At 48.4% G+C, this 25,296-nt stretch overlaps 10 protein-coding genes across 10 annotated transcripts; 3 read left to right on the top strand and 7 right to left on the bottom strand.

The window, feature by feature from the left end:
- Positions 1-112: 112 nt before the first annotated feature.
- EV420DRAFT_466098 (uncharacterized protein) lies at positions 113-1,800 on the bottom strand. The gene is made up of 6 exons (XM_060482243.1): positions 1,512-1,800; positions 1,432-1,456; positions 1,303-1,380; positions 1,175-1,249; positions 331-1,118; positions 113-272 (listed from the first exon to the last, which is right to left on the bottom strand). Exons 1-6 carry the CDS (start codon positions 1,552-1,554, stop codon positions 265-267), a joined length of 1,017 nt encoding a protein of 338 aa, XP_060338712.1. The 5' UTR covers positions 1,555-1,800; the 3' UTR covers positions 113-264.
- Positions 1,801-1,884: 84 nt separating this feature from the next.
- EV420DRAFT_1626264 (cyclic nucleotide-binding-like protein) lies at positions 1,885-3,708 on the bottom strand. Its single transcript, XM_060476002.1, has 2 exons — positions 2,349-3,708; positions 1,885-2,294 (listed from the first exon to the last, which is right to left on the bottom strand). The coding sequence occupies exons 1-2, from the start codon at positions 3,613-3,615 to the stop codon at positions 2,101-2,103; spliced, it is 1,461 nt and encodes a 486-aa protein (XP_060338711.1). The 5' UTR covers positions 3,616-3,708; the 3' UTR covers positions 1,885-2,100.
- Positions 3,709-4,879: 1,171 nt separating this feature from the next.
- EV420DRAFT_1504422 (9 glycosyl hydrolase) lies at positions 4,880-7,410 on the bottom strand. Its single transcript, XM_060471246.1, has 11 exons — positions 7,009-7,410; positions 6,937-6,957; positions 6,857-6,882; positions 6,759-6,807; positions 6,641-6,711; positions 6,546-6,588; positions 5,889-6,488; positions 5,715-5,839; positions 5,607-5,658; positions 5,362-5,555; positions 4,880-5,315 (listed from the first exon to the last, which is right to left on the bottom strand). The coding sequence occupies exons 1-11, from the start codon at positions 7,280-7,282 to the stop codon at positions 5,037-5,039; spliced, it is 1,734 nt and encodes a 577-aa protein (XP_060338710.1). The 5' UTR covers positions 7,283-7,410; the 3' UTR covers positions 4,880-5,036.
- A 1,635-nt stretch (positions 7,411-9,045) lies between these two features.
- On the bottom strand, positions 9,046-9,696 carry EV420DRAFT_465685 (uncharacterized protein). The gene is made up of 3 exons (XM_060482242.1): positions 9,657-9,696; positions 9,417-9,606; positions 9,046-9,344 (listed from the first exon to the last, which is right to left on the bottom strand). Exons 2-3 carry the CDS (start codon positions 9,498-9,500, stop codon positions 9,159-9,161), a joined length of 270 nt encoding a protein of 89 aa, XP_060338709.1. The 5' UTR covers positions 9,501-9,606; positions 9,657-9,696; the 3' UTR covers positions 9,046-9,158.
- Positions 9,697-11,044: 1,348 nt separating this feature from the next.
- Positions 11,045-13,675, top strand: EV420DRAFT_1504407 (uncharacterized protein). The gene is made up of 10 exons (XM_060471245.1): positions 11,045-11,224; positions 11,342-11,467; positions 11,605-12,026; positions 12,079-12,226; positions 12,273-12,323; positions 12,433-12,660; positions 12,709-12,823; positions 12,873-13,174; positions 13,235-13,379; positions 13,432-13,675. The coding sequence occupies exons 1-10, from the start codon at positions 11,156-11,158 to the stop codon at positions 13,446-13,448; spliced, it is 1,623 nt and encodes a 540-aa protein (XP_060338708.1). The 5' UTR covers positions 11,045-11,155; the 3' UTR covers positions 13,449-13,675.
- Positions 13,676-15,562, top strand: EV420DRAFT_1758587 (uncharacterized protein). Its single transcript, XM_060480550.1, has 3 exons — positions 13,676-13,910; positions 13,964-14,352; positions 14,407-15,562. Exons 1-3 carry the CDS (start codon positions 13,710-13,712, stop codon positions 15,371-15,373), a joined length of 1,557 nt encoding a protein of 518 aa, XP_060338707.1. The 5' UTR covers positions 13,676-13,709; the 3' UTR covers positions 15,374-15,562.
- EV420DRAFT_1325414 (uncharacterized protein) lies at positions 15,552-18,963 on the bottom strand. Its single transcript, XM_060468738.1, has 4 exons — positions 16,345-18,963; positions 16,196-16,287; positions 15,680-16,144; positions 15,552-15,628 (listed from the first exon to the last, which is right to left on the bottom strand). Exons 1-4 carry the CDS (start codon positions 18,905-18,907, stop codon positions 15,620-15,622), a joined length of 3,129 nt encoding a protein of 1,042 aa, XP_060338706.1. The 5' UTR covers positions 18,908-18,963; the 3' UTR covers positions 15,552-15,619.
- A 490-nt stretch (positions 18,964-19,453) lies between these two features.
- EV420DRAFT_1635681 (armadillo/beta-catenin/plakoglobin) lies at positions 19,454-20,509 on the bottom strand (the record flags this gene model as incomplete). Its single annotated transcript, XM_060476478.1, has 9 exons — positions 19,454-19,486; positions 19,535-19,603; positions 19,655-19,727; positions 19,787-19,907; positions 19,958-20,019; positions 20,074-20,087; positions 20,140-20,235; positions 20,289-20,360; positions 20,414-20,509. The coding sequence occupies 9 exons, from the start codon at positions 20,507-20,509 to the stop codon at positions 19,454-19,456; spliced, it is 636 nt and encodes a 211-aa protein (XP_060338705.1).
- Positions 20,510-20,720: 211 nt separating this feature from the next.
- EV420DRAFT_1299819 (methyltransferase-domain-containing protein) lies at positions 20,721-22,115 on the top strand (the record flags this gene model as incomplete). The annotated part of the gene is given in 7 exon segments (XM_060468377.1): positions 20,721-21,065; positions 21,079-21,170; positions 21,218-21,288; positions 21,351-21,361; positions 21,411-21,775; positions 21,828-21,924; positions 21,984-22,115. The coding sequence occupies 7 exon segments, from the start codon at positions 20,721-20,723 to the stop codon at positions 22,113-22,115; spliced, it is 1,113 nt and encodes a 370-aa protein (XP_060338704.1).
- On the bottom strand, positions 22,112-24,769 carry EV420DRAFT_1504390 (general substrate transporter). Its single transcript, XM_060471244.1, has 13 exons — positions 24,505-24,769; positions 24,420-24,449; positions 24,285-24,368; positions 24,048-24,230; positions 23,889-23,992; positions 23,617-23,707; positions 23,308-23,562; positions 23,221-23,253; positions 22,881-23,168; positions 22,739-22,820; positions 22,636-22,689; positions 22,507-22,584; positions 22,112-22,448 (listed from the first exon to the last, which is right to left on the bottom strand). The coding sequence occupies exons 1-13, from the start codon at positions 24,664-24,666 to the stop codon at positions 22,261-22,263; spliced, it is 1,632 nt and encodes a 543-aa protein (XP_060338703.1). The 5' UTR covers positions 24,667-24,769; the 3' UTR covers positions 22,112-22,260.
- Between the last annotated feature and the right edge of the window lie 527 nt (positions 24,770-25,296).

Genomic DNA, 25,296 nt, shown 5'->3' with positions numbered 1-25,296 from the left:
TCCGTGAACGTTTCCTTTGCTCAAAAACTCACCAAAAAATATCAAGCAGTAATAAATGGTAATACAATCTGGAGACTTTCTATGTACATGAATTCAAACTAGTCGCAGAATCCATCCAGGAAAACTGTAAGGCTGTTGCCGTAGGTTTTGTGACTTATGAGCAAGAGGGTGAATGGCTACTATATACAAGATATTTTTCACGAGTCAAGAGCAGATCTGAAAGGCGGACCATGAAATGAAGGGTATAAGTAATGTCAATGATATCTAGCGACCTACACTCATAGAGAGAATCAGAAAAACAGAGACAACTCATAAGTACAAGTAACGGACCTTCATATGGCTGAGCCATCCCATAGGAGGCATAATTCTGGCCGAAATTGTTCGGTAGAGGCCCCATAGCAGGGACCTGCGACCTCGGAGGAGACATGCTACGGTTCTCAAAAGCCAAACTTCCCATGTTATGCGTAACACCGAGGTGATCATAATTCGGGTTAGGCACTTCGGGCCTGGGAGGTGCGTAATTGGTGTAAGTGTACGCATTGGCAGCTTGGCCATAACCTGCATCGTAATAACCATGGGGTGCAGGCGGCATATACATGCCATGTCCAGTGGAGCTGCTATTTTCGCGAGTACCGGACACAGAGCCTCCGATACTATCCACGGCTCTCTGATGGGTCAATTTCTCCTCCATGTCACGGTCAGGATACACGCTCCCCTGGGGGTCGAACGAGATAGCCTCGTTGAGCAACTTGTTCTTACGTCTACGACGGAGCGTGAAGGTCACCACGAGGAGAATGAGAACCAAGCCGACGATTCCGCAGAGGGCGAAAACGAAGCCGGAAAGGGATTTGTTCTGGAGGAAGGATTTGTGTGTTGCAGCCGTTTGAGTGCTGGCAGCGGAGGAGCTCGAACCGGTCGCTGACTCTTCCGCGGCACTCATAAACGATGTCATGGTGCGCGTAACACCATCAGAGGTCGTTTCATAGACAGATTCCGAGACAGAAGGCAATGAAGAGGTGGCAGACTCAGAACTGCTGCTGCTCAGTGCCGTTGAGAGCGTCTCCGAGGTAGACACAGATGTCGTGGTGCTGGAAGATGATGACGACCCAGTTGATGAGCTGATCAGGATGATAAGTAAACGCGTCTCGACAGCATGCAAATCGACACGACTTACGAACTAGTCAAAGAAGACGAACTTGAAGTCTCGGATGCGCTTGAAGCAGAACTGGTCCTAGACACCGACGTGGACCTACAAAGGTGGTAAGAGGCAGAACCGGAGCAATGTACTTGGAAAAAAACTACACTGACGAATCCTTCGAAGTCGAGATCGCGCTTGAAACACTACTGGCTGCTGAGCTGGCTGCATCGCCGATGTTGCCACTTTAATAGTCGTAAGTCGTATCATTTTTGGCACAGAACACCAGGACATACATTGCACTGGTCGCACTGGACACTACTACAAGACAATTGCGTCAGTAACATCACTTAAACCGAACGAGAATTGAACTCACTTCCGCTTAGGACCTGCCTCTGCGCAAGAATATGTCCCTCCATACAGGTGGAGATTGGAACAGAATCAAAAAGAATGTGGGTTGGCGGTTGCCGAGGTTTTAGATATTCCAACTACGAGGATGTTACCTCGGAAAATTGAGTTGATGGCCGCCTTTACATTCGCATGCAGAGGCAAAGGAGAATGAAGGGAAAGCGGGGAAAAATGAAAAGGAGGGTGTAAAAGAGAAAGAGCGATAGAATCAAGTCTGGCTGTCAATTGCATCACGATAGTTTCTAACAAGTGGAGATGTTATTTTTGGCGTGGAGCGTCGTAAAGTATTTGCCCCCTGCTTCATCGGATTACCTTATTTTAGTATTCGGCACACAATTTGACGCATGTATGTTACATTTGAAAGAAAAGAGTACTTTTATCGCTACAGCACGAGAGATTGTACGAGAGAACTACCTAAATTTTACTTCCGTCTAGTGGAATCCATAGAAACTTACATCAACACAAAAATTAGCGATCATCACCATGACGACAAGCCAAGAGAATCATATACAGCCCCCGACTGGGATAAACACGCTTGCAAAATTATCGTCCGTTTCTTATCCAGAGAACCACGGTCCAGGCCCGTATTGTTCTCCTGCTCTTCGCTCCATCAGGTTACGAAGGGGACCGAGAAGTCTCGTAAAAGCGGGGGCATCCAATGCCGCCACTTTAAGCTTTGGAAGAAGGCGTTCGCCACGATGGATGGCGCAAACAGTAGCCGCTCGGGGAGCCATGCGCAAGAGCGACAGTTCTGCTCATAAGATCAGTAAAAAGATTAAGAGAAAAGAGAATGTTGCAGACTTGCCTCCAAAGTAGTCGCCTTTCTTGTAATGTCCAACTTCAATTTCTCGAATTTCGCCATCTTCGCCCTCCTGGGCTTTTGTAACGATAGCTTCGCCTTCCTCGACAAAGAAAAAGGTATCGCCCATTTCTCCCTGTCTGACGACAGCTTCCCCATCCATGTAGACCCTGCTGACCAGTGCATCGGCAATTTTGCTTCGCTCCATGGAATCGAGCGACGACAGCAGGGTTACGGTTGATAAGAAATGCTCGTACATCGTGCGTCGTCGATGGGCGGCCGTCAAGATGATGGTCCGGAACGTAATGCGATCCAGGGCCCAGAGCATAGATGCTTCAGTAGATACTACAGTCGCGGCACGAGGATGTCCATACATGAGCGCCAGCTCTCCAAAGGACGTGCCAGGTGTGCACTCTGAGACTTGTTTGCCAAACTCAGGGTGGTATCCAGGCTGAACGAACATGTCCTCTGAGCGACGAAGCCCCGCTGGTGGCAGTGGTTCAGGCCGGATGTAGCAGGTCAACAAACCCGACTCGACGACGTAAAAGTAGTCACCGACGTCGCCTTGCCGTATGATGACCTCCCCCTTCTCAGTGGCCTTTTCCTGCATCGCATTAATCACTGCCGTAATCTGCTCCTCTTCAAGGTCACGGAAAAGCAAATTATCTGTCATTGAAGCCCTGATGCGACGAAGCTGGTCGGGTGTTTTTGGGTAGACCGGAAGGATTTCGTCTGAGCCGTCGAGGGGTATAGATTCTGCTGATACAGATGTACGTCTTGCAAAGATTGCAGAAGTGGGGGGTACGAGGAAGCTACCAGGAGTTGGGGGCGCAACCGGAGTATCGTCGCGCATCGGGAACGGGGGCGCCATCGACAAAGGCGACGGCGGTGGTAGAACGCGTCCTTCCATCTGGATAGTTGGTGGCCCCATCGGGTTGTTGGCTAGCAAGGCATTGCCGGGAACGTTAAGGGTACCAAAAGGCCCTGGAGCGAGGCTGACGCTATTCCTCAAGGACGAGCGCTGCGGTGCTTGGTGAAAGGGAGACACTGATATCGGACCTGGCCCAGTACCAAAGGGCGTATCTATGTATATTTCGCTAGGTAAATCGCGAGAAAAATTCGGTGTTCGACGAGCGAGGACGTCGCGAGTGCGCGACCTCTGCTCCTCGAGCCGCTGCTGGAACCAATTGGCGCAGAATTGCAGGGCATCCTTGGGCTGAGCGCGATTGGCGTCGCGAGTAAGGTCTTCAATGAGGGAGTCAAAGGTCGACATGGGTGAGAGTAAGGAAGGAAGGCAAGAATTCGCTGATATTTAAGAAGGACGCTCTAACAAGGCGTTACATTTTTGTTCGATCGAAGCAGAGTCAGAACGGCAATTCAAACTCCCTTTGTTTGACACAAAGGCTCTCGGTCTTCAAAGTGCCTCTCTTTTTTCCCTTTCTTCCTACTAATCCCTCTCTGAAACCTTGATGCTGACAAATGGTTCTTTGTTATAACATGAAATGTATCTATGGAGTTCAATTGTTTTGCGCATGCGCGAGGCACTGGGACAACCCCAGGACTACCGAACACCGCAGTGACATACCGCAGGGCGAAGGGGAATAGAAAGGCGACCGAAAAAAGGCCCGAAACCTCGTGAACAATAAAGGCTAGCAGAAAAAAGCTAGGATCGATAAAGTAATGCGGCACATGCTGAAACGTTCCAAGTTACTTGAAACTGTCAATCGTAATACACATAGTAACTTTCACGATGAGCAACGCGTTTTAGCAACATATAGGGAGGTGATTGTTCGAATACAAGTATTTTGCGGACTCGATCGGTTGACCGGCCCGAAGCATCGTCAGCATGTTCGAATAACTTGAAAGTCTTCAATGTAATCCTCCCATCTAACTTGGACGCGAATACATAATATACAGAAGACGCTAAGCGCGTCTGGTTCATCCAACTGCGATTTTGGCTACTGGATATCCAGTGCGCCTCGGGTGCATCGGCCTCTTGCCGCTCTTATCCCTCACTGTCCTCCCATTATGAGTACCGTACCGTATCCACTTATAATACAGTCTCATGGGCAAATAATTCCCAGATTGTAAACCAAGCAGTGAAAGGCTACGTGTCCTGTAACCTAGATATGATTGCAGTCTCTGTGAAGACAAAATATCATCAAGGCTGGTACTTGCATTTACCCGTGCCGCTGATATCAATAACGGGCGACCCGTATTTTGCAGGTAAGTGACCCATAGTTCCTCAAGGAACCACTTACAGTCTTCCCGGAGCAACGGAACCGCAATGTTGAATGCTCAAGGCCGCAGGAGGCTACTTCACCTGATTTCTCGGACCCGATCATCAACGAAGATGAAACATCCTCCAGCGCGGCAGTGCCAGCCCAAAAAGGCGCTAGTAGCGGGTATACCTTGCAGTGGAACAGTGTGCAAGGATACCGGCAGGAGGAAACGATCGGTGATTTTAATCTGGGCTATTGACGACACCAAAACGAAGCTGAAAATTAAAGGGATCCCCGGGGTTGCATGATGTGAGTGGTCAAACCCGGTGACGCTCTCAGCCTCAAGTGAAGCGGTAAAAATTTTCCAATTAGTGTACATTGCTGACTATATGTACACATGCAAAACAAAGCGAGTCATTGCCAGTCCAAACACGAGTTCATGAATAACTGTCCTTAAAATCCTTTCAAACACTCATGATCTTCTTCTCTTCTTAACCACCCAAAAATAGTATGCCGCCAGCGACAAAAGCACAAGCCCAACAATGGAGATGCAAACTGCCATTGCGATTGTTGCCCCCTTGCTCAACCTGCTAGAGCTTCCACATCCGTCCCTAATTGCAGCATCGCACGGCCCGCCTTGTGGTCGAACATACGCTCCTTCTTGCAGAGCTGTGAAGTACGGATCACTCGTATCGTTCATAACATGCATTGCAGCCAATGTGAGCATAGGCGCATTGTAATCCAGGGCAACCTGTATTTATGCAGTAAGTGCATCAACACATAGAAAAGAATCATACCTCAGTTTGTGCCCAGTCACTACGCATGTTGTAGAAGTTGTCATTCTTATCAGGTCCTCCAACAACGGCACCGTACAATACATATGCTTCCACTTCTGGCGAGGTGTCAATATGACTAATATCGCTTCCACCGCTAGCCATGGCCGAATGAGGGTTTGAAGGGGAGTTGGGATTTGAACCGACAACGTATGGAGCTAAAACTCAAATTGGGCAACCTCATCTTTCGAGGAAAGATTGGAACCTACCCGACATAGGATTCTTCCCGAGAGCATAATCTAGTTGTTTCTGTGCATAGTTCTAGGAAACCCATGAGACAAGTGCTGCGAACATTAATATATGGTAGCTGTACGCACCATGTATGATGTCGTCTTTTCGGATGAAGTAGCCATGGGTGCATATCTAGTCATTAACATTGCCGCGTTCAAGGCGGGGTTGAGGCTTGCACTATCGGAATCTCCGTCATAGTACAGCAATCCACCTGATCATCGTTGACTAAATATAGTCCAAACAAATAGAATAGTCCTAACCTTTCGTTTCAAACGCAGGTCCGCCGTTATTTACTATCCTATCGAAATATCGCTCCGCTTCCTGTTGCCACCTAGAGGCGTCACTGCCGATGGAAGAGCTGGACTGGGCGATCTGAGCAAACAAAACAGCTAGCCCAGGGGTCTTTGAATCCCAGTTGAGGACGCCATTCTGCCCTGAAAGCCCAAAGGAGCTATAATAGTTCTCCGCTTGTTGGTACAAAGTAGTCGAATTAGTTGCCCAAGCCAGGAACAATGCAGCCAGAGTCAATTCATCCCCATACGATGAAGATGCGTAGCTTTCTGCGGCGGAGGGAACAGAATTTTGATAAAGAACTTGTCCGCCAGATGCACTAACGGCAAAATTAAACAAACTCTGTGCATGCCCGAGGAGTATCTCCGAGTAGGTAGTGTTTGCCAAAGACGCTGGCGACTGGTAAACCCCACCAAAACCACGGTTGGCGTAAAGATTAGAACATGCAGAGAAGGCTGCAGAGACACCGGCGGCAACGTCGGTCCCAGGTGAGGTATCGTTGATCTGGAAGGAAGGTCGCGGTGTTGGTATATCTTGATCGCCGCCCCAGTAATTATTATCCACATTAGCTGCAAGGTAAAAATCGATTGAGCACTGCAAAGAAAGTTGGAGGTAAAATTTCAAACCATCAGCAACCTGCACGTATAATGTATCGTTTGAGGGATGGGCCTGTCGGAAAACATCATTACAGAGTGGATTTCTTGAGCATGAAATGACGGACCTTGATGAGCCAATCTAAGCCCCAACGTATCATGGAATCCAGATAAGCCGTTTGATTAGAATCATCATAACCTTGATTTCCGTGAATCAGAGCGTACAAGGAGATCAGGTATACCGACCTTTTCCGAAATCCGTGGCACCCCAACATATTGACGTGATCGTAAAGGACTACCCTCGAGTGAATACTTGGGACTAAAGATGGCTACATCTCACGTACCAGAGGGAATGTGCACTTTATGTAGTCTACGGTAAAGTCATGAGCATCAACCGTGGTGGTGGTTTAACAGTGATACTCACCCCCAGCGTCATAGTATCCACCTATTGAAAGTATATTAGAGAGAAAACCAACGTCCTAAGCTGTATACGAACCTGTTAGATCAAGGTTGACGTCGGATCCGTCCTCTAAGGCGCTGTTATTTCGCCACCCCACACGATTGTCCGAAGGTAATCTCCCACTTCTCTGAGCCTCATAAAAGTAAATCAAATTCCCCAGCAATGTACTCCACTGTGGGTTGGGAGTTCCTGAAGAAGACACTGTCCCATTGGAAGCAGAAGGCGGTATAAATGGCGGATTTGGTAGTGATAATTGTCCAACAGCAGTATTAAACAGAGCGCTGGCAAGAATAGTAAAGAGTCCGCGCATCTCTCAATGTTCAACGTGAGAAACGGCGGGGATAGAAGAAGGGCGAGAAGAAAGAGGGGATGTTTAGCTCAGGTTCTGTGCAACATAATAAGGGAGCGCCAAAGGAGCTTGCAGGTGGTGAATCGCGTTTCATCCCGTTACGTCAGGACTTGTTTTTGGTTCAATTACCCCGGACCGATGACCCGGCACCGTCCTAGACGTTCCTTCAGTTTGCTTTAACTTTAAATTCTCGCTTGCCAAGACTTATCATTGCGTCCTACTGGGCCGCGGATGAAAAAATGTTGGCGACCTATACACAACTGATTTAAAAAAAAGAGATTTTATGCGACGGGGAAGTGGAACCTTGATCGTTGGGAGACCGAATGAAACACGCAGCTCACGAAGTTCCAAATCGTCTCTTATATTCGAGAAAATGCGACTTAGGTTACTGAAGTTGGTATAATCCCTCGAACGGTCATCAACTACTTGTCGTTTTTTCTCTTAGTCTTTTTTTCGGGTCTCCGAAACCTTCTAGACCTATATCTCCTTGGAACCTCCCAAGCTGTACAATAAGCTAGGCTGTCGTCTTGATGTTTAATCACGCAATGTTCAAGCTTGCATATGTTGTAAAACGACTTGGTTGTTTCTGTGTTGCCTAAAGTGGGCTTCAGGTTGAACTACGACGTACCCAGGGATGAATGAGTAGTACATTTACCAAGATTTTGTATGGTTTAGAGCCGGGATATATGTGGGGTTCTGCAAAATGGTGATGGTGCTCATCTGACTTCTCCAGCTGTAGCAGCTTACGCTTCGGCATCATAAGTAGTACATCATCCAAACGGGCACTGGCACTGCTAGGACTCTACGTAGAAGAGGTAAATGATCTGTGAACACCTGTTCACACTGCCTGCCTTACACCGCGGAGTCCGTGAAAGGATACATACGGACTCCTAGAATTACATTCTTCCAAGCCGCGTGAACTGGACACACGACGGTGCGAGCAAATACAGGATCAAGAATTACGACGCTACTAGTAATAGAGTTGGCGAAAGCCACAACGGCGTTGATTCCTAGTCCCCTGATCAAAGGTCCTCAATAATGTCTGAATTTTTACTGTCCTTCGGATTTCACGGCCATCCAAAGGCGACAAAGAGACCGAGGTCTAATGTAAGCGGTAGAGTTGTATACAGAAGCCTCTTGGTACTAGTGAGAAGTGTGCCCGTAGATATTATGAGAAGTAATCCACTGGCTTACTCTCGCATTTGCACAAGAAAGAGGCATCCGGGGTCCGCGTTGTGAAATGTAATATGACCTTTTACCGTCCACTCCTGTCACCGGAAGAAAAGTATTACCTGTAATTCCAGACATAAACATTTGCTGATGGAGAAATCTTTAGACTATCCCTGGTGAACAATTTTCCAAGCCTGCGGCGGCGGGAGTCGTTCTACCAGGACTACGTGGCGAGCAATAAGCTGCTCCTCCTAATCATCTCTTTTTGAAGATCTTCTGTCCAATTGTTATCTTTACGGAGCAGAGTTCGGCATGCAGTATATTGCTGGACCATCGGATCGTCAAGATGAGAGCCTGGACCATGTCTATTACTGAAATGTAACCCCGAATGAGTCGTACCAATGGCGGACAAAATCCATGATCTTAAAAAACTCTCAGGCATCCTGCCGCACGGATCAAGGATACTTACGTGCTGAGTCGCTTCGAAAATATCTTTGACTTTGGCATCCCACGCCAGCTTTTAAGTCCTTCCGATTTGAATGGCAGCAGCTGAACATCAGATCAAGTGACAGGTAAAATTTCGTGTATTATTGAGTGGGGGCTCGCGCGAAGTAGGAATTCAAGACGACGAAAGGGATTGCTGCCCGAATAGATGGTAGAGTGTCAATCAGGATATGTTCAGGAATGTCGAGAATGGCGCACAAAATCGGGTGATGATGTTCAAGGCGGCCAAAGATTTTTCGAGAAACCTGTGTTTGTGCGCCGCGAAGATGGATCCTCTTCGTCTGCATCCTTGAGGCGTCTGCGGTGGGCCGAATCTTGCATTACCAGAGAACATTGTTAGATAGTCCATCTGTATGGAAGGTTACGTGGTCCTTAATTCAAGGGCCATGTCATGTGCGGACAAGATGACGACAAGCCTTACAAATGCGCTAACGCGGCCAAGAACTGAATAGCTCAATTGCAGAAGTATCATTGTCGTCGATGATGCGGCGGCACTCAATTGCATAAAATTTTCTCCTAGATGAAAGAATGAAACCGGAAGCAATCATTCGTGGGATTTAATAATGAGCGAAACAGTTACCACAACGCCGATATCTTCGATGATCATGGACCTAACGGGTTCGTTATACATCTAAATAGATACGGTGAAATCGACGCTTACTTTTAGCGACGGAGCGATACTGCCAACAAATCAGCGTGAATGAAAAACTGGCACCTCCATCAAGCTTGGCTTCTGAGTATGGCACATTTTGTGACTGCCATGCAAAGAGGACAACTAAGACAAAGCTTGAAGGGCAAAGTGTTTGTTCTGCCTTGATGGTTATCACTCACCGAGTGATCAAATCACGATGAGGTGGACAAGTGCATTAGGTGACATGAAAGAGCCAATACAGTTCCTTGAACGATGTATCACCTGACATATACTTTTTGCAAGTTTTTCCATCCTGACGTGTTAGCAGCAAAACTCTTAGTGGGATCATCATATCATCCTACTGCATAATTACAAAGAACGCGTCAAATGTTACGAATGAGATACGACAACGCACATTTGAAGCAGAGACGGACTAGATCACAGGGGAGAGGCAGAGGAGTCACAGTGCCAGCAGGTAGGAAAGGTAGCCACGGAGATTATACCAACAGCCCGGGCAGGTGACTCTTGTGGGAGACCGAGAAAGACGACTAAGGGAACGAATGTCGCGAGCGCGGTGCACGAGTGTAGTGCTTGAAGACGCGTTATCTCTGCAGAACTGTATGTTAGAACTGCCTGATACTGCCAAACGATTGCCTCCCAGATATTAAAGCCATGAAGTGATGCAACCACCGCTTCACCAATAACTGAAGCGCCGTCATAAAGCCGAGCGCTAGGCTGGACGGTTCACCCAGACGCTCGTACCAGAAACACTGGAGACGATGTTTGAGCTAACTGGGGACGGAGACGGTATCAAATAAGGCATCACTCGCAATCAGCCGCCGAATCCTGATCATCTCGAAGAGCAGTCATAGTCCGTTTGTAGACTCTGGTGGTGACAGAAAAGATCCGAAGACGAGAAGGACATCAGAGAATATCGGTAAAAATCATTTACCGTATTCACATCATAGATCGCACACTCATTGAGGTACGTCTCTAGGAATACCCTGGCATTAGGCCCCATTTGTTCATATGTGGTATCTTCTGGGAGATGGAGACGCTGTAGAGGTGCGCATTGCATTTTCCGGTTGAAAAGGAACATAATATACCTGCAATTCGAATCTCTTCATTGCCATGCGGCACGGGTAGAGCTGTAGTAGAACGTTTCCGTCAGAATGGCTTCTTCTTCTTCGGCATCACCGCTCATGGCTTCGAGGTCCGAGATATTTGGAGCTGTTCTTCCAAATAAGTTCTCGACAACAGCAAGGCTGTCTAATGGATGAGCAGGAGTTGCAACTGAGCAGCAATGAGAAAGGAGGATAGTCGGCGGTACGTGCATCTGGTTCCGGTCCGAGGATGTGGAGTGCCGGTGCCCTGTGATACTGCAAATCTCGGCAAAGTCCGAGACTAGCGTGTTGGAAAACCTTAGTTACGATCACCCATCATCATGGCCGCCGCCGTAAACTCTCATACTTACTACTGTGAAGATCACCACGCTATCAAGGACTGCTGGCGATGAGGTGTTAAAATCCATGGCAACTTCTTCTACTTACCAGCTCATGTTGAAGGCGGCGCCGAAGACTTGTACACCCTGCAGGTCAGTATTTTACCTTCCGACCCTCGGATACTTCTTACCGTAGTGCCGTTGATTAACAGGGCGCGGAAAGTCGTGAGTGATCTTGTTTAGCGGGATGGCGGTATTTTAACGTACCCCGGAGCGTTGTGACGGTGTCTATCCAACCTGTGGGTCGTGCTCGAAGGCGCGCAAGTCAGTGAATTGCGTCTACATCGACCCCGTTCCCACGGCCTCAAAAGGTGACCTCCTGCAGAAAGGAGCAGCTTGCGTACCGTGCCGGTAATCGCTTTGTTTCTCTTCTTTGAGACCGTTTACTTAAGGGAATATACTTTATAGACGTAAGAAGAAGGTAATTAGTCCCCCAATATAATAACATAGTGGGCTGATCAACAGTTGTATGACTAGAAATGCGACGCCAGTCGGCCCTTTTGCTCTACATGTCGAATCGCAAACAAGGAGGACGATTGTCAATATGACGATGGCGTGCATCGAAGTATCAAGGCTGAACTCTACGATCGTATAAGGGAACTTGAAGAACGTCTGAGAGTCTACGAATCCCAGGACAAGTGTATCTCGGACTCAGACTCATCATCTAGTCGGTCTAGCTCGGAAAGACCTCTCAGCGAACCTATATTACCCACCAAGGACGAAACTCTCTCTACGCTATTTATCGAAGGATCCGCCAACCAATCCACAGCTGCAACAGTCCTCGATATAATCCCACCATACGCAGATCTTTTAACAGGTGACCCATTCAACTTGATGTCGCCAATACCTATAGACAAAGGTGGAATGGAAGTGTTCCACATGTCTGATCTCACTCCGATGTACGCGGACACAACCTTTCTCTTCGCGAATAGGAAAACTGATCTAATGTAGGCGCGAAATTTTTTTTTCCTATAGAGCCCAATTGGGAGTTTGCTTGTCAGATGAGAAGTTATTCGCAGTCAGCCGTGGGGACGTATCAAACACTGTTGTACATCCTGTTATGGTCCATGTTGCCCAGCTATGGGGTGCCCTGGTACAGGTACGTCAACGTGTGATCTCTGAGCTTTCCGCTAATTTTTCTCCAGGAGGAATCCTCATATTTCAGAACGATCACCGAGTCCATGCAACTGCAAAGCGTGCTCGATTATCTGAATGATTCCCGGGAAATCCTCCCCCCTACAGCATCCTTACGAGCACACGGAATTATATCTTTATATTATTTCACCAAGGGCTGACGTTTATAAGGGCCGCGAATATCTACTCAAATCGGCCCACCTCGTGATGCAGTATGACCTCCATCTAGTCAGGTCATCACGCTCAACTTCAAACAACGATACTATTACTATACCTGCTACTGAGGACGAGATTGGAGCTATATTGCAAGTGTTATACGTGGACAAGGCGGCTCATGTTCAATTCCATGTTCCTTGCCTCTTCCAACCAGAATTCGATTCGGAGCTGTACTTGTTGTCGGTGAGTGCGCAATTACTATGGTCTCTTACTCGTCTCAACCCATACAAGGAATTCCATTCTACCATTCCGATTGATATCTTTGCAGTCTGTGCAAGGACGACTGCTGCAACGTATATTCAAGAAGTTCAACAGCTAATTTGTCTTTGGGAGGATGAGCAATGCTGTGAGTGGACATAATAGGGTAGGTCTAACCAATCTGAACGTGTTTATAGGCTCGACCCGTTCAAGCCGAAGTATTATCAAGTATTGGGATCTTATGCGAAGGATACATCTTCATTTATCTCGCGTTCAACCGCGCATGTTGAACATAGGACTTGACGTTGATGAACACTTTTTTCGAGCACTGAAGGTGGCGGAGATTGTCGACATAACTGCCTTGACAGAACTTCATCTTTTACTAGGGTCTACGAATCTAGAGTCCCGTCAGGCATGCGTTAACCTAGCTGGCCAGATGGTCGGCCAGTTTTCAACTTATATGGATGAAGACTACGGTCGTCTGGACCCAATACTGACGGTAAGCGACCTGTTATATTGCAAATCTCATATTCATCACTGCATCCTTGGCGTGGCGTAGCTACCACTACGGGCTTGCATGAAAGTGCTTCGACAAGAGTTCAATATATCCCCTTCCCTACTTTCTGTTGAGGTAATCCACGAAATGCACGCGGTCGTGCAGACTACGACCAACAAGCTGCGGAGAAAGCTACCCTATATAGATGGTATGCCTTACTGTTCTTGCCTAACACGCGGTCTAACCTAACGTCCTCGCAGTGTCTTTTGACTTGTAATAGGCTTTTACTGTGACCTGTGTTTGAGCTCAACTTATATCTTCGTAATTGCCGTCAGTGTTCGATTGTATTACTTGTATTTTTATTCGACTGTCATTGCCTAAATGTCATGCTTTGGAAGGTCTGCACCGGATTTTGGCCAAGATTAGAGACAGCCCTTGTTCGGGAAATTCCGAGCTTCGGGCCGTGTCGCGATCATACACGTGACATTAGAAACACTGCCGGGAAACACGTAGGCAGATAACACTTTCCCATACTTCCATGTCGCTGGTCGAGTTGCACGTCGAGCTGCCCGCCTACGCTCACTCATTCACGGTCAATGTCGACAGCGGGTCCACAATACTGGCGGTCAAAGAGCAGATTCAGACAGTTTGTGCAGGCCGACCTCGTGTTGATGGACAGAGACTCATTTGGCGAGGTCGAGCGTTAGCAGATCATGAGAAGCTGGATTCAATTTGGACCGTAAGTCTGTTGTACCACTGTTACTTTGTTACTTACCTCTCACTTTGAGTCAGTCCCCTGACGAATCACGGATTGTTCATTTAGCGGTTCATCCTACCGCTTGGTCGGAATCACCGCCACAGGTTCCAAGAACTGAATCTTCAATTTCCTCTGCTTCGCTCGCATCGTCTTCAATTGACCGGCTTCTTGACTCACTTTCCCAGACGCAATCGCGGACTGTTCCTTCGCTGTCGTCGTCGCTCGGTTACGTGATCTTCCAGCATCGCAATGCCCTCCTCGCTCTCATGCAGTGTGATATTGTTCGAATGTCGCATCCAACTACACCGAGGAGGGAGGCCATGAGATATCTTGCTAGTCAAGGCTGGTCGTGGCCAGCTATCTTCGACAAAGACTATCCTCCTCGTACGCCTGGTGGCGTGAGGTACAAGCCAGTTGTACGAGAGTGCGTTTCAGTAGTTATCTTGGTCTCCGGTCTCTTACTAATCATTCTCTCTAGAGGTAAGAATTATCTGAGCTTGGAGGATCCATCACAGGCCCCTACCGCAATGCAGCAGCATGCGCTACAGGTTTTGTCTTATACGCTATCCATTCTAAAATCAGATGCAATTCCTGCACCAACTCGTACTGTTTCTCAGACAACGCCGCAGGATGCTATCCCTCCCCAAGTTACTGCACTCCTGCAGCAACTTGGGCTTCCGCATGGTACTATTCAGAATCCTCAGAACGTCGTCTTAAATGACGTTCCTGTGGGTAACCAGATCCCGGCGCCCCCAGAACTTCCCCAACTCCAAATACGCCCGTTTCTACTGCCTCTCACATTCCTTTTACTGCGAACACTGTTATTGCTTTATTTCTTTGCGCCTGCACGGAAGCCATTCATTGGCATCCTGATAATGGGATGGGCCTTGTATGAAATATGGACTCGCCATGGTTTTAACAGATGGATTGGTCCTGCAGCTGAAGATCAACGGCAACCCGCGGCTGGAGACGTAGCACCTAATGATAACCGGGATAACCGGGCAAATCGTCCAGCTGCGGCGGCCGATGCCCCAGGTGCTGCTGCTGCTGAGCTCGGAGGAGTGGACGGAGCACAAGCGCCTTCTATGGGAGTACTGGATACCTTTGCCAACTTCAACATACCCAACGAGGAACGGGGACTTGAGGGAACAGCAACAGAGCCGCCCACGTTTGGTCAGAAATGCATGGCATTCGCGATGTTGCTGGTGACGACAGTTCATCCCGCAGTTTGGGATCGACGAAGAGCTGTCCTACGCCGACGAGAAGGGCGAATACGGACGGAAGCCAATGCAATGGAGGTCCGTGGCGATGGCGAAGACACGGAAGAGAATCGGCGCAGAGAGCGACGACGCGAAGAACTCGCTGCTCAACATGCACGCCGACCTGGATGGGTACAGCAGTATGTTCGACGCGTCGTTGCAAACGAATGGGTGGACGATGATTAGTAGTGTCGGCAGCGGAAGAATTTTGTATGATAGAGTGAGTGGATGGGTCACTAAGCTCTCAAGCAATAGACAAAGCCCCCCCAATTGCAAACATACCATATCAGCGGGGGTTTGTGACTGCGTACTTAAAGAGTTTGTATTTGTCTCCACACGAGTATTGGAAATGAAGGTATAATTTGTATACGATCTATATACTACTATACAACCAAACAGATAGATCACTACTTCACAGTGAGGGACCGACACTTAGTAGACCTAGAAATCGGCTCAGTCAAAAGGAAACCTGACACGAAAGTAAATTCATACCTCGAGTACATATCGTTCCTCTTCCTTGAGACCTTCGAGATATTCCCCAGCAGACGCGACATCTTGACCCTTGTATTTGACAAGCGCGTTAACAAGGGCTTCATACACGTCAGGCACCGGCCACGTAGGTCCACAAAGGTAGAAGACGCCCTTCTGGTCTTGGATCATGGTAGCCAACGCTTCAGAATCTTCGAGCATCTTGTGCTGGATGTAGACCTTTTTGGGACCATCCCTAGAAAACGCTAGTCCAGCACGAGTGATGACACCATCGAGGATGAAAGACTCGATTTCTTCCCCGTACAAATACTCCGCTGACTGATACCGAGATCCGAAGTAGTAGTAGACGGGTCCAACCTTTTGGCCTTGTTGAAGGAGCCAAGCGCGGTGCTGCAGGAAGGCTCGGAAGGGTGCGGCTCCCGTGCCTAGACCAGCGAGAATGAGCGGTTGCATATTGTCTGGTGGCAGCTAGGAAAAAGTCAGTCAAAAACAAGTCAATCAGGTATACATACAGCTTACCTTCATGACACTAGGTTTGATGGATACTGTGACTTTTTGGCCAACCTTGAGACCAGCCAGATATCGTGTACATTGACCATAGCGAATAGAGCCTGGGTTCAAGGGCCATCAGAGCCCTGCAATTTCACATCGAAACGCTTGACACTCACCATTTGGTGCTTGCCAGTCTACAGCTACGACGAGTAAATCAACACGGTCTCCCACAACACTCTGAGCGCTGGCAATACTGTAATGCCTTGGCTTGATATCGCCTACCAACTCACACAGTCGTTCTATGCCGGGCTTGGCACTAGGGTACATTCTCAGCACATCGGAGAAAGTAACCGTATCCTTCTCCGATAATTTCTTGAAAGTCGAAGAGCCTTCCGCTGATCCGATGAAGAGAAGAGAGTGTTTGTCGACGGATGAGGTGGCGAAAGGCGCGAGATCGGTGTAGAACGATTTGGGCGGACGGCCGAAGAGATCAATCTGCTGCTGCAGTGCTTGGAAGACAGTGCGTGTGTGCATGTTATCCTCACCAGCTACCACGGGAATGGTGATGAGACGATTAGGGTTGACGCCATACCAATCGCAGAAGTCAAGGACCTCTTGTGCATCGTTCCAACCGTGCACGCCTAGCGCTTCACCAATCTCATATTTGAGTCCGGTTCCCCTGGTATCGAATTCAAGATGGAAGACATTGCGATCGTACTCCAGAGGGGTGAGTCGACGGTTGACTACGCATGTAACGAGGAAAGTGTCATCGGGAATTTCTGGACGGAGAGAGGCTTCGCTAGCCAGTCCAGAAGGTGTGAAAGCGTCATGGAACAAGATATGCTTCGCTGCATCGTGCCAGGTACCCACGTACGCACCAGTGGCTACCGAATCACCATCGTCGCTTTCCACGACAACCGCATTGAACTCAATGTCCTTCTGCGGTGCACTCGAAGTGACATCCTCCTCTGAGACTGCGGGAATCTCAATATCAACCAAGCCAGACCAAGCAGCAGAGTTCACCGCATCGAGCGAAGTGCCCTGAACAACACCCTCGAAGGCACTTTTTGCAACAATGGCCACAAGGTCTTCCCGTGCAGCACCTCCCAGATACAGCCTGAGGAAAGCGAGGGTGACGAGGACATTTTCAACCACGTCGGTGTTAGAGGCATCAACAAGTTGGGAGGCAATGCCCGCAGCATCAAAGGTGTAAAGGTGAACGTCTTTCTGCGCTACGGACGCGAGGGACTCTGAAGGTAGATTAGCCAACAGTTCCGCAGGCGACCAGGACGTAATAACAAGGATCACAGAGCCGGGTTTCGCATATTTGACTAGGGAATGGGATTTGACGAGGCTTGGGTCCAATATACCCAGAAAATCGACTTCGTCCTTCTCGAAAGGAAGAGCGACAGGGATGGGGAGGAAAGGCGACACATCCTTCTTGGGCGAAAGAAGCATACGGTTGATAGTGATACCCCCCGACTTGGAGAATGCGTCGTGATCTGTAAGGAGACGCGCTGACACGCCTTTGTTGGACAGGAAAACATCCTCCAAGACGTGTGAAAAGGATGTCAACACGGAATTGGGAGTGCTAAAGAGGAACAGCTTCTTGGCGGAGGAGGGCAGTAAAGCCGATACATTTTTGACAGACGCAGGCACGAATTTTGAGAGGAAGCGTATGAACGCATCTTCCTTGGAAACATACGACTGTGTCTGGGCGGGAGTAACGCGATGTCCGTGAATTGCGGATACAGCCTCATGGTAGAGCAGTGCGCCGAATACATCAGGGTACAAAAATCCCTGCGTCAAAGCGGTCGGGACGTCATCCAAAACATGAATGATACGTGCTGTCTTGGGCAAGATGTCCCGAAGACTGTCCTCATCCCAAGGTCTCAATACATTCACCGAAATGACTCCAAAGCCCGTAGATCGGCTGGCGATGGCTTTGGCGGCTAGTGCTAACGGGCCGTTCAACAAAACGACCACGGTCTCCGCCTCCGAGTCGCCAGTATAGTCAAAGAAGGAATATCCGGCATGGGCCAGGACACCTTCCACCGAACTATTCTCTTTAACAGGGATGGGGGATAGCGGAGAGATAGAGTGGCCTATCTCACGCGCCGCTGCGTAGTGGTCGAAGATATGGACAACATGGTGAGAGGTCAGTTGGTAGGATATATGCGCAAAATCAGCTGCTTCCTGAGGGGTCGCGGAGAGAAGAATGACGAGGCTGCTTGGGAGAATAGGTAAGGAAGTAGCGAGAGGGGCGAGAGACGGCGAAATAGACAAGGCATCGTTGGCAAAGAGAAGGTTAGGGACTTGCAGAACCAATCTGCTCGTCGGACCTGCCTCCGGAAGGTAGGACAGAGAAGAGGCCATCATCGAAAGGCCTTTGGTCGATGTATAGGCAGTGATAACGCCATCCTGGCTGGTACCCTCCGACAAACGGCCAACAAGAGTCAATCCAGCGCCAGCCCTCGTCTGCAAGTCCACGACGGGGGCTGACTCCTTGCCAGACCTCGCCCAGGACTTGGTGAGCGTACCAAAGCCGGTCTGCTCCGCCAAATCATACACAAAAATCGTGGAGCTAGTCTGTGGCCTCGAAGCGATATATTCTATTAGGTGAGATGCCGGTATCCGGGGATTGAAGAAAAGGGCCTCGAGCTCATTTGCCTTTGGCTTAGGCGACGGTGCCGTGGATAAGGTCTTCGTTGACGATAACGGAGTCGAGGAGCCAGACATAGTATCGCTGAAGGATAGAGCCTGTCCATTCCGTCCCGAAAAAAGCTTTCAAAGTCATTGCTCGTAATAGAGCAATCTCCGCGCAAAATCACGTCTTTCATTTCAAATCAGTTTCGGTCCTCACCGGGCCGGACACACCCACCTCAAGTTCCAACTCGTTGCATTCACCAAGACCCACACAAACTCGCGCACAAAAATCCGTCGAGAGGCTTGCTATTACTTATTGAATGCCGGCCCAAGTTTGACATATCGGAATTCGGCGTATGTTTTGTTTGACATTCGAACACATGCGCACCATCATCGAATGATGAATCCAACCTGTCGACTTGCAGAGTTCTCTTCTCAAAAGATAAAGTCCCTTACACATGGCAAACTCGCTTTCCCAACAACCGGTTCAGCATAGCTCAAGTCCAGATATGAATTCTTCTCAGAAAGCAACCTGCCCGATGGTATTATGGTCCAAAGCTTCGTTTGTTCTTTTTTCATCATGCGAAAGCCTGCCACCCTACGCTAATCAATAGGTATATATAATCTATCCTATAGTTATCATGCACGGATTGTGTTGAAGAGGCGGTCACCCTGAAACACCTATAAGTCAAAGAACGATCAACACTATTGCGAACTTACGGTGTCTCCGAGTCCCGGGCTTATGATACCTTGGGGCGTCAGCTCATCGTCAACGCCAGCCACCCAAATCTAAACAAGACTTCAGTGAATGGAGCCAACATTTAACACAAGTATGGTTACCTCTAATTCTGGAAATTCAGCTTGGACATGTTCCAATCCCGGCTTTGAAGCCAGGACACAGAGAAGCTTGACACTCCGGACTATTAATAGCGTTGAGAATTATGAATCCTGACATGAATATATAGAACTCACCTAGGAATGCCCCAATCAACAATCATAGATAAGGCAGCACAAGCTGTTCCACCAGTCGCGATCAGAGGATCAAGTAAGAAAACTGTGTCAACGGGAGGAGAGGGGGGCAGCTTGGAATAGTCTGAGAATGCGATCAGCCGCAGGGAAGGTCATTATAGCATGACACTTTACATTCTACTGGCTGGAGAGTAACCTTCTCTCTATAAAGACCAAGATGGTAGACGGGTGCTGATCTGGAATATGCGGCGTGTCATGACAGATGCAGCGTGAGAGATAGTAAACGTTACGGGAAGAGAGTCAACTGCCGTTCGATGTCAGTGCAACATACGAGCACAGGATTGTGGCGAACGTACCAGGGCGTCTGACATCCCCAAACCTGCACGCAGAATCGGCGTAAGGCCTACACGAGGCTTGATAACGGTCCCCTTGAATGGTCCGATAGGTGTTTGCTACGGAGTTCGACGTCAGATTCCTTCCTCTGACGAACGATGAATGAACCAACTCCGTCAAAGGACTCTTCTTCAAGAGATCGCGAGGCTTCAATGCCTAGTATTAGACTAATGTGGTTAATCCCCTGAGGAATTCGAGTGAGAATGACAAAGGGGCTGATGCGATGGTCGAGCGTACCTCACGGAACTCCTTCGAGGATGTCGACGACTGCCTGAGCTTCGAGAGCTCGGCGTTGACGATGGGGTGCGATAGCTGATTTACTTTGGAGGACATGGTTGAAGTTCAAGGCGTATTGTTGCTTATCGGCCGGGACAGTGAGGGTTAATAGAGGCACTTTGGTTGACCCTTGTTGTAGCCAATTGACGTCGATCTTATCTCCTTGTCGCCTATTTGTTTGGTCACCGACATTTTCTCAATCCACTTTGCGCTTCTTCCACTCTTTTTCCACTACCACCACCACCGCTCATTGTCCTCAATCGCCGCCATGCCACTATTCGACGTTCCAGGATGGTCTGTCAAGTCTGACCCAGTACCAGAAGCCAACTCGTCCTCTCGGAAGCGGAAAAGAACATCCGAAGATTCCGAAAAAATGCTCGCCGCCGAGGCCAACTTGGGCAAACTGATGAGCAGACTCAAGGGGAATTCATCAAGCCAGCGCGTCAAGGGGCCGAAGTCTGCTGACAGATCGAGCAAGGCGTCGTCTAGAAAGTCTAAAATTGACGCGCATGAGGAGAAAAAGAAAACTATCTCTCTTCCGCGGCCGTTGAAGGCCGTTGATTCAAGACAGTCGTTGGATCGACCGACTAAGAAAGTAAAGACGAAGCATAGAGTGGAATCGTCAGCTAGCTGCTGATGTCGAGGAGGAGAAAAAACCCGATGGTCTCACCAATCTACAGAAAGAAATGAAGGAGAGTTTGAATGGCGCGCGGTTCAGGTATGAATATGCCGCTGTCTCGCGTAGGCGTACTCATGGACATGCAGGATGATAAATGAAACGCTGTACAAGTCAAATAGCTCTGAAGCATTCTCGATGATGCAAGAGGACAAAAATGGTACGCTCAATCTCAAATTAGGTGTCGTGATTGGTCCCGATATTCAACCAAACCCTATGTAGTATTTGAAGAAGTGTGTCGTCAGCTCAAGGTCCCTGCCACTGTATTGATAAATTTTCAAGTATCATACTGGTTTCCGTCACCAAGTCCAATCCTGGCCGACTAATCCCGTGGAGACTTATATCACTGCGCTGTCGGACTATCCCCCGAAGACCGTCATTGCAGATCTGGGTTGCGGAGATGCCGCCGTTGCTCGCGCTCTCTTGCCGAAAGGATTTACCGTCTTATCTTTCGACCTCGTCTCGACAAATGCGTTCGTTGTCGAGGCGGATATTTGCAACAAACTTCCCTTACCTGGTTCTGAGCCACTTCACGATAAGGGAGATGGCGAAGGCCACACCGTTGATGTCGTAGTCTGCGCACTGAGTCTAATGGGAGTTAACTGGCCTAACTGTATAAGAGAGGCGTGGAGAGTTTTGAGACCCAAGTAAAAATACGCCTCAAACCCGATACCCCGTTTGCTGACAGACAATTTCCAGTGGCGAACTCAAAGTTGCCGAAGTTGCCAGTCGCTTCGGGGATGACAAGCAATTTATTTCTCTTATCACCTCGATAGGGTTTCGACTTAGCTCCAAGGTACATAATTACTAGTCTTCATACTACCCTGACATCCTCTGACACACACTCTATGTTAGGATGCTGGCAATACCCATTTTACCACGTTCGAGTTCAAGAAGGTGCCTAGGAAGCCGAAAACCGACAAGGAGTGGACGAGTATTCTCTCGAAAGGCGATATTCTTAAGCCGTGTGAATACAAGCGAAGATGAACATTAGTGTCATTGAAAGTGTAGATGGGCCGGGACGTCATGTCTCATGTTGGGAAGCGCGAATTCTAATATACAATAAGTATCCCCCTAGGTTATACAATTCGTTTGACCCAATCTCGTGCTTCAGTCGTGCAAGAAGATTTCATCACACCTTGCCCTCAGGTGCGTGGTGCTCCCGGATTTCTCGAACATCTTCCCGTGACGACACCGCACTCGAAAATCCAAGGATTCTGTCAGCCTCAGGAGTTCCAGCGGCTGGAATGTCTTTCCGTAGCGAGACGGCCACGGGGGAAACCTTTTCGTTGTAAGCAATCGCGAAGATCACGTCCATGTCTATTGAAACAGATGGATCAGCCGTTGATGAAGGATGGTACGTTATGTAAATACACACCTTCGAGTGATCTTCCCGCAGTTTCCGGGAAGAAAAGGTAGACGATGGGGACGATCATAGCGTTAAGAGAAGCAAACACTGTAGAAGGATCAGTAAACGAACGTAAGTACCAAGTGACGAATAACGCACCAACATATGTTCCCCAATTGATGTTTTCGAAGGAAGGTCCTACAATCATGACAACTAACGCCATATGAGGCAAATCCGATACTGATCAGTGGAGCACTCTTACCCAAGAAGTTGAATATCCAATTGCTTGCTGTACTCAACGCGTTGGCAGGGCCTCTCATACGCAGACCAACGATCTCGGCCGGCTAAGTAGGTTTAAGATAAGCACACCCCACGCACATGGAGAGCAATTCAATTGTACTCACGTAAAGCCAGGTCATGCCTAACCAACCAAGGGCGAAGAACGAATTGAATACGAACAAAAGCACCGCACTGACGATTTGGGCTGGGGGAGTGTCGACCGCTCCGAGAACGGCCAAAAGAACCATGGTTATACATTGGCCTATGGCTCCGAATAGCATGAGTTTCCTGCGTCCAACCCGATCAATCAAGACGAGGGGTAGAAGCGCGATGAAGAAGTATTCAGTTCCGTTACAGGCAGCCAAAATGCGGGACTTGACATCCGAGAGACCCAGACGCTCGAACAGTATGGTCTGTTGCAAGATAAGAATTATATTGCGACAAATATAAATGCGGGAAGCTCACAGCATAGTACGTGATCAAGTTGATACCGGTAAGCTATTTGAATCAGGGAGGTCAGAATCAGGGAAAAGAACGGGTGCAAAGACTGACCTGTTGGAAGGCTTGAATAACAACGCCCAGAACGACTCGCCTGAAGTTCTGGCTGCGTCCTCCAGTGAATATCTCCTTCAGCGCTACTTTTCCAGAGAGTGAATTTCCTTCTTCGAGCTCAACGGCTTCGTTGATGGCCTTGAAGGTTTGCCGTACTTCTGGGTCATTGATGGGTTTATCGTCAAGAGCAGAAATAACAGCTAGTGCTTCGGCTTTACGACCAACTTTGATGAGCCATCGAGGGGATTCGGGTAGCTACATGAAATAAGTCCGGCTGCTTTCGAGACAACATAAAAGGCATGTACTCACAAAATTAATCCCTATAGCCATGACAAGAGCAAAGAAAATCTGGAATGATATAGGGAAACGCCATTGGACAGATGAGTTGCCAGCCCAGAAACTGCGAGTTTGTGTGAGATGATATATAAATAGAAGAAACAAGGACTGACAGCGCAAAATCGATCCACTGATCACGGAATCAATAGTAAGATGGAGTCGCAAAAACACAAGACCCAGAACTACTCACATATCTGGGAACACGATGAGTACAATTCAAGAACTGAATTGATAGGAAAACTTACGATATCAGGATACCAAAAGCAATGAGTGCACCTTCGATCATGATCAAACTTCCTCGTTTAGCGGCAGGAGAACATTCCGCATGGTAGGCCGGGACAGTGGACGTCTGGAATCATGAAATTTAGTTTTTTTAAATTGAGTGAAAGCATTTGAATACTTACATTAAGACCGTTACCTACGCCGGTTATAATCCGGGCAGCAACCATTTGAGCATAACTGAAAGATGTCGTTTGCAGGATAGCACCAATAGTCATGATGATAGCGCCAATAACCATTGTTCTACGACGACCGAGCTTGTCACCGAGCCAAAGGTTGGTTAACGCGCCCATCAGGCATCCAATCTCCTGTGGCGCATAGTAAGTATGATTGCCTGCGGACCGAGTAATAATATGACAGACATATATTGCCACCACGAAACTTTGTAGAGTGGCGTGGTTCGGATGAGCAGAGTCAACAATAACTTGGGGGAACACTTTCTCGAACTAAAAATAGATTTAAGTTGGTTGAGCAATCCAAAGGAAGGGTTAGTGTACCTGGTTGGCGGTCAGCAGGGCGGACATAACCTGCAACATATGTCCATGAGCGATAGAAGTAAAGAAGAATGAGGACGAGACGTACACCTTGATCATATCCGAAGAGAGTGAACCCAGTACCGCTGATGAACGCGATGGCGGCGGTCAATTTTCTTCCCCGTAATTTGAAGTCGTAAGAAGCGACTTCCTTCTCAAAGTCGGGATGCTCGTGGTGAACATGTCGAGGCTTCTCGTTATCAGAGGCCATGATTGACAGCGTGAACAGTGAGGGGCAAATATATATTCGGTTAGTAGGTACCCCGGATGACGAGATGACCGTATAGATGCGGGGGTGGGGAGAGGAAGCACAAGGTAAGGTGCATTTCGGAGCGCTCCCTTTTATACATGCTGCACTCGGTGCGGCCCCCCGGAAACAAGATCTCACGGAATCACCACCCTCAAGGAAGACGTCAGCAAGCAATTTGGTAGAGGGTGGAGCAGATCACGATGGTCATTTTGGCCGTAGAACGTGGATACTTTTCCGTTCAAGTTAGAGAACAAAGTTAACGCGACAACAGAGATCCATTGGAGTCCTCATCCCCCGAGACACGAATAGGCAACAGAGAACAAGCGTGACAAGATCCACCGGCGGCCTATTCGAGCAGCGTGAAGGTAGTTCTATAAATAAGCAAATCTTGGCGTTACAGGGTGATTGTTCATGGTATTTTCTCCATATCACTATCGTGGCCAAATCGGGGGGCCCTATAACCCCGGATGACATCATATTGTCGGACCAGGCACTGATGAACAAAACGCCGACCGACTCGCCTTAATTTGAAATCGTCTCGACGCTTGAGCAGTTCGTTTCTGATTCTTCCATTCAACTTCCATTTTAATC

Source organism: Desarmillaria tabescens, assembly GCF_030435595.1.
Source record: "Desarmillaria tabescens strain CCBAS 213 chromosome Unknown EV420scaffold_2, whole genome shotgun sequence".
NCBI lineage: Eukaryota > Fungi > Basidiomycota > Agaricomycetes > Agaricales > Physalacriaceae > Desarmillaria > Desarmillaria tabescens.
This window is presented reverse-complemented; position numbering and strand designations above follow the sequence as displayed.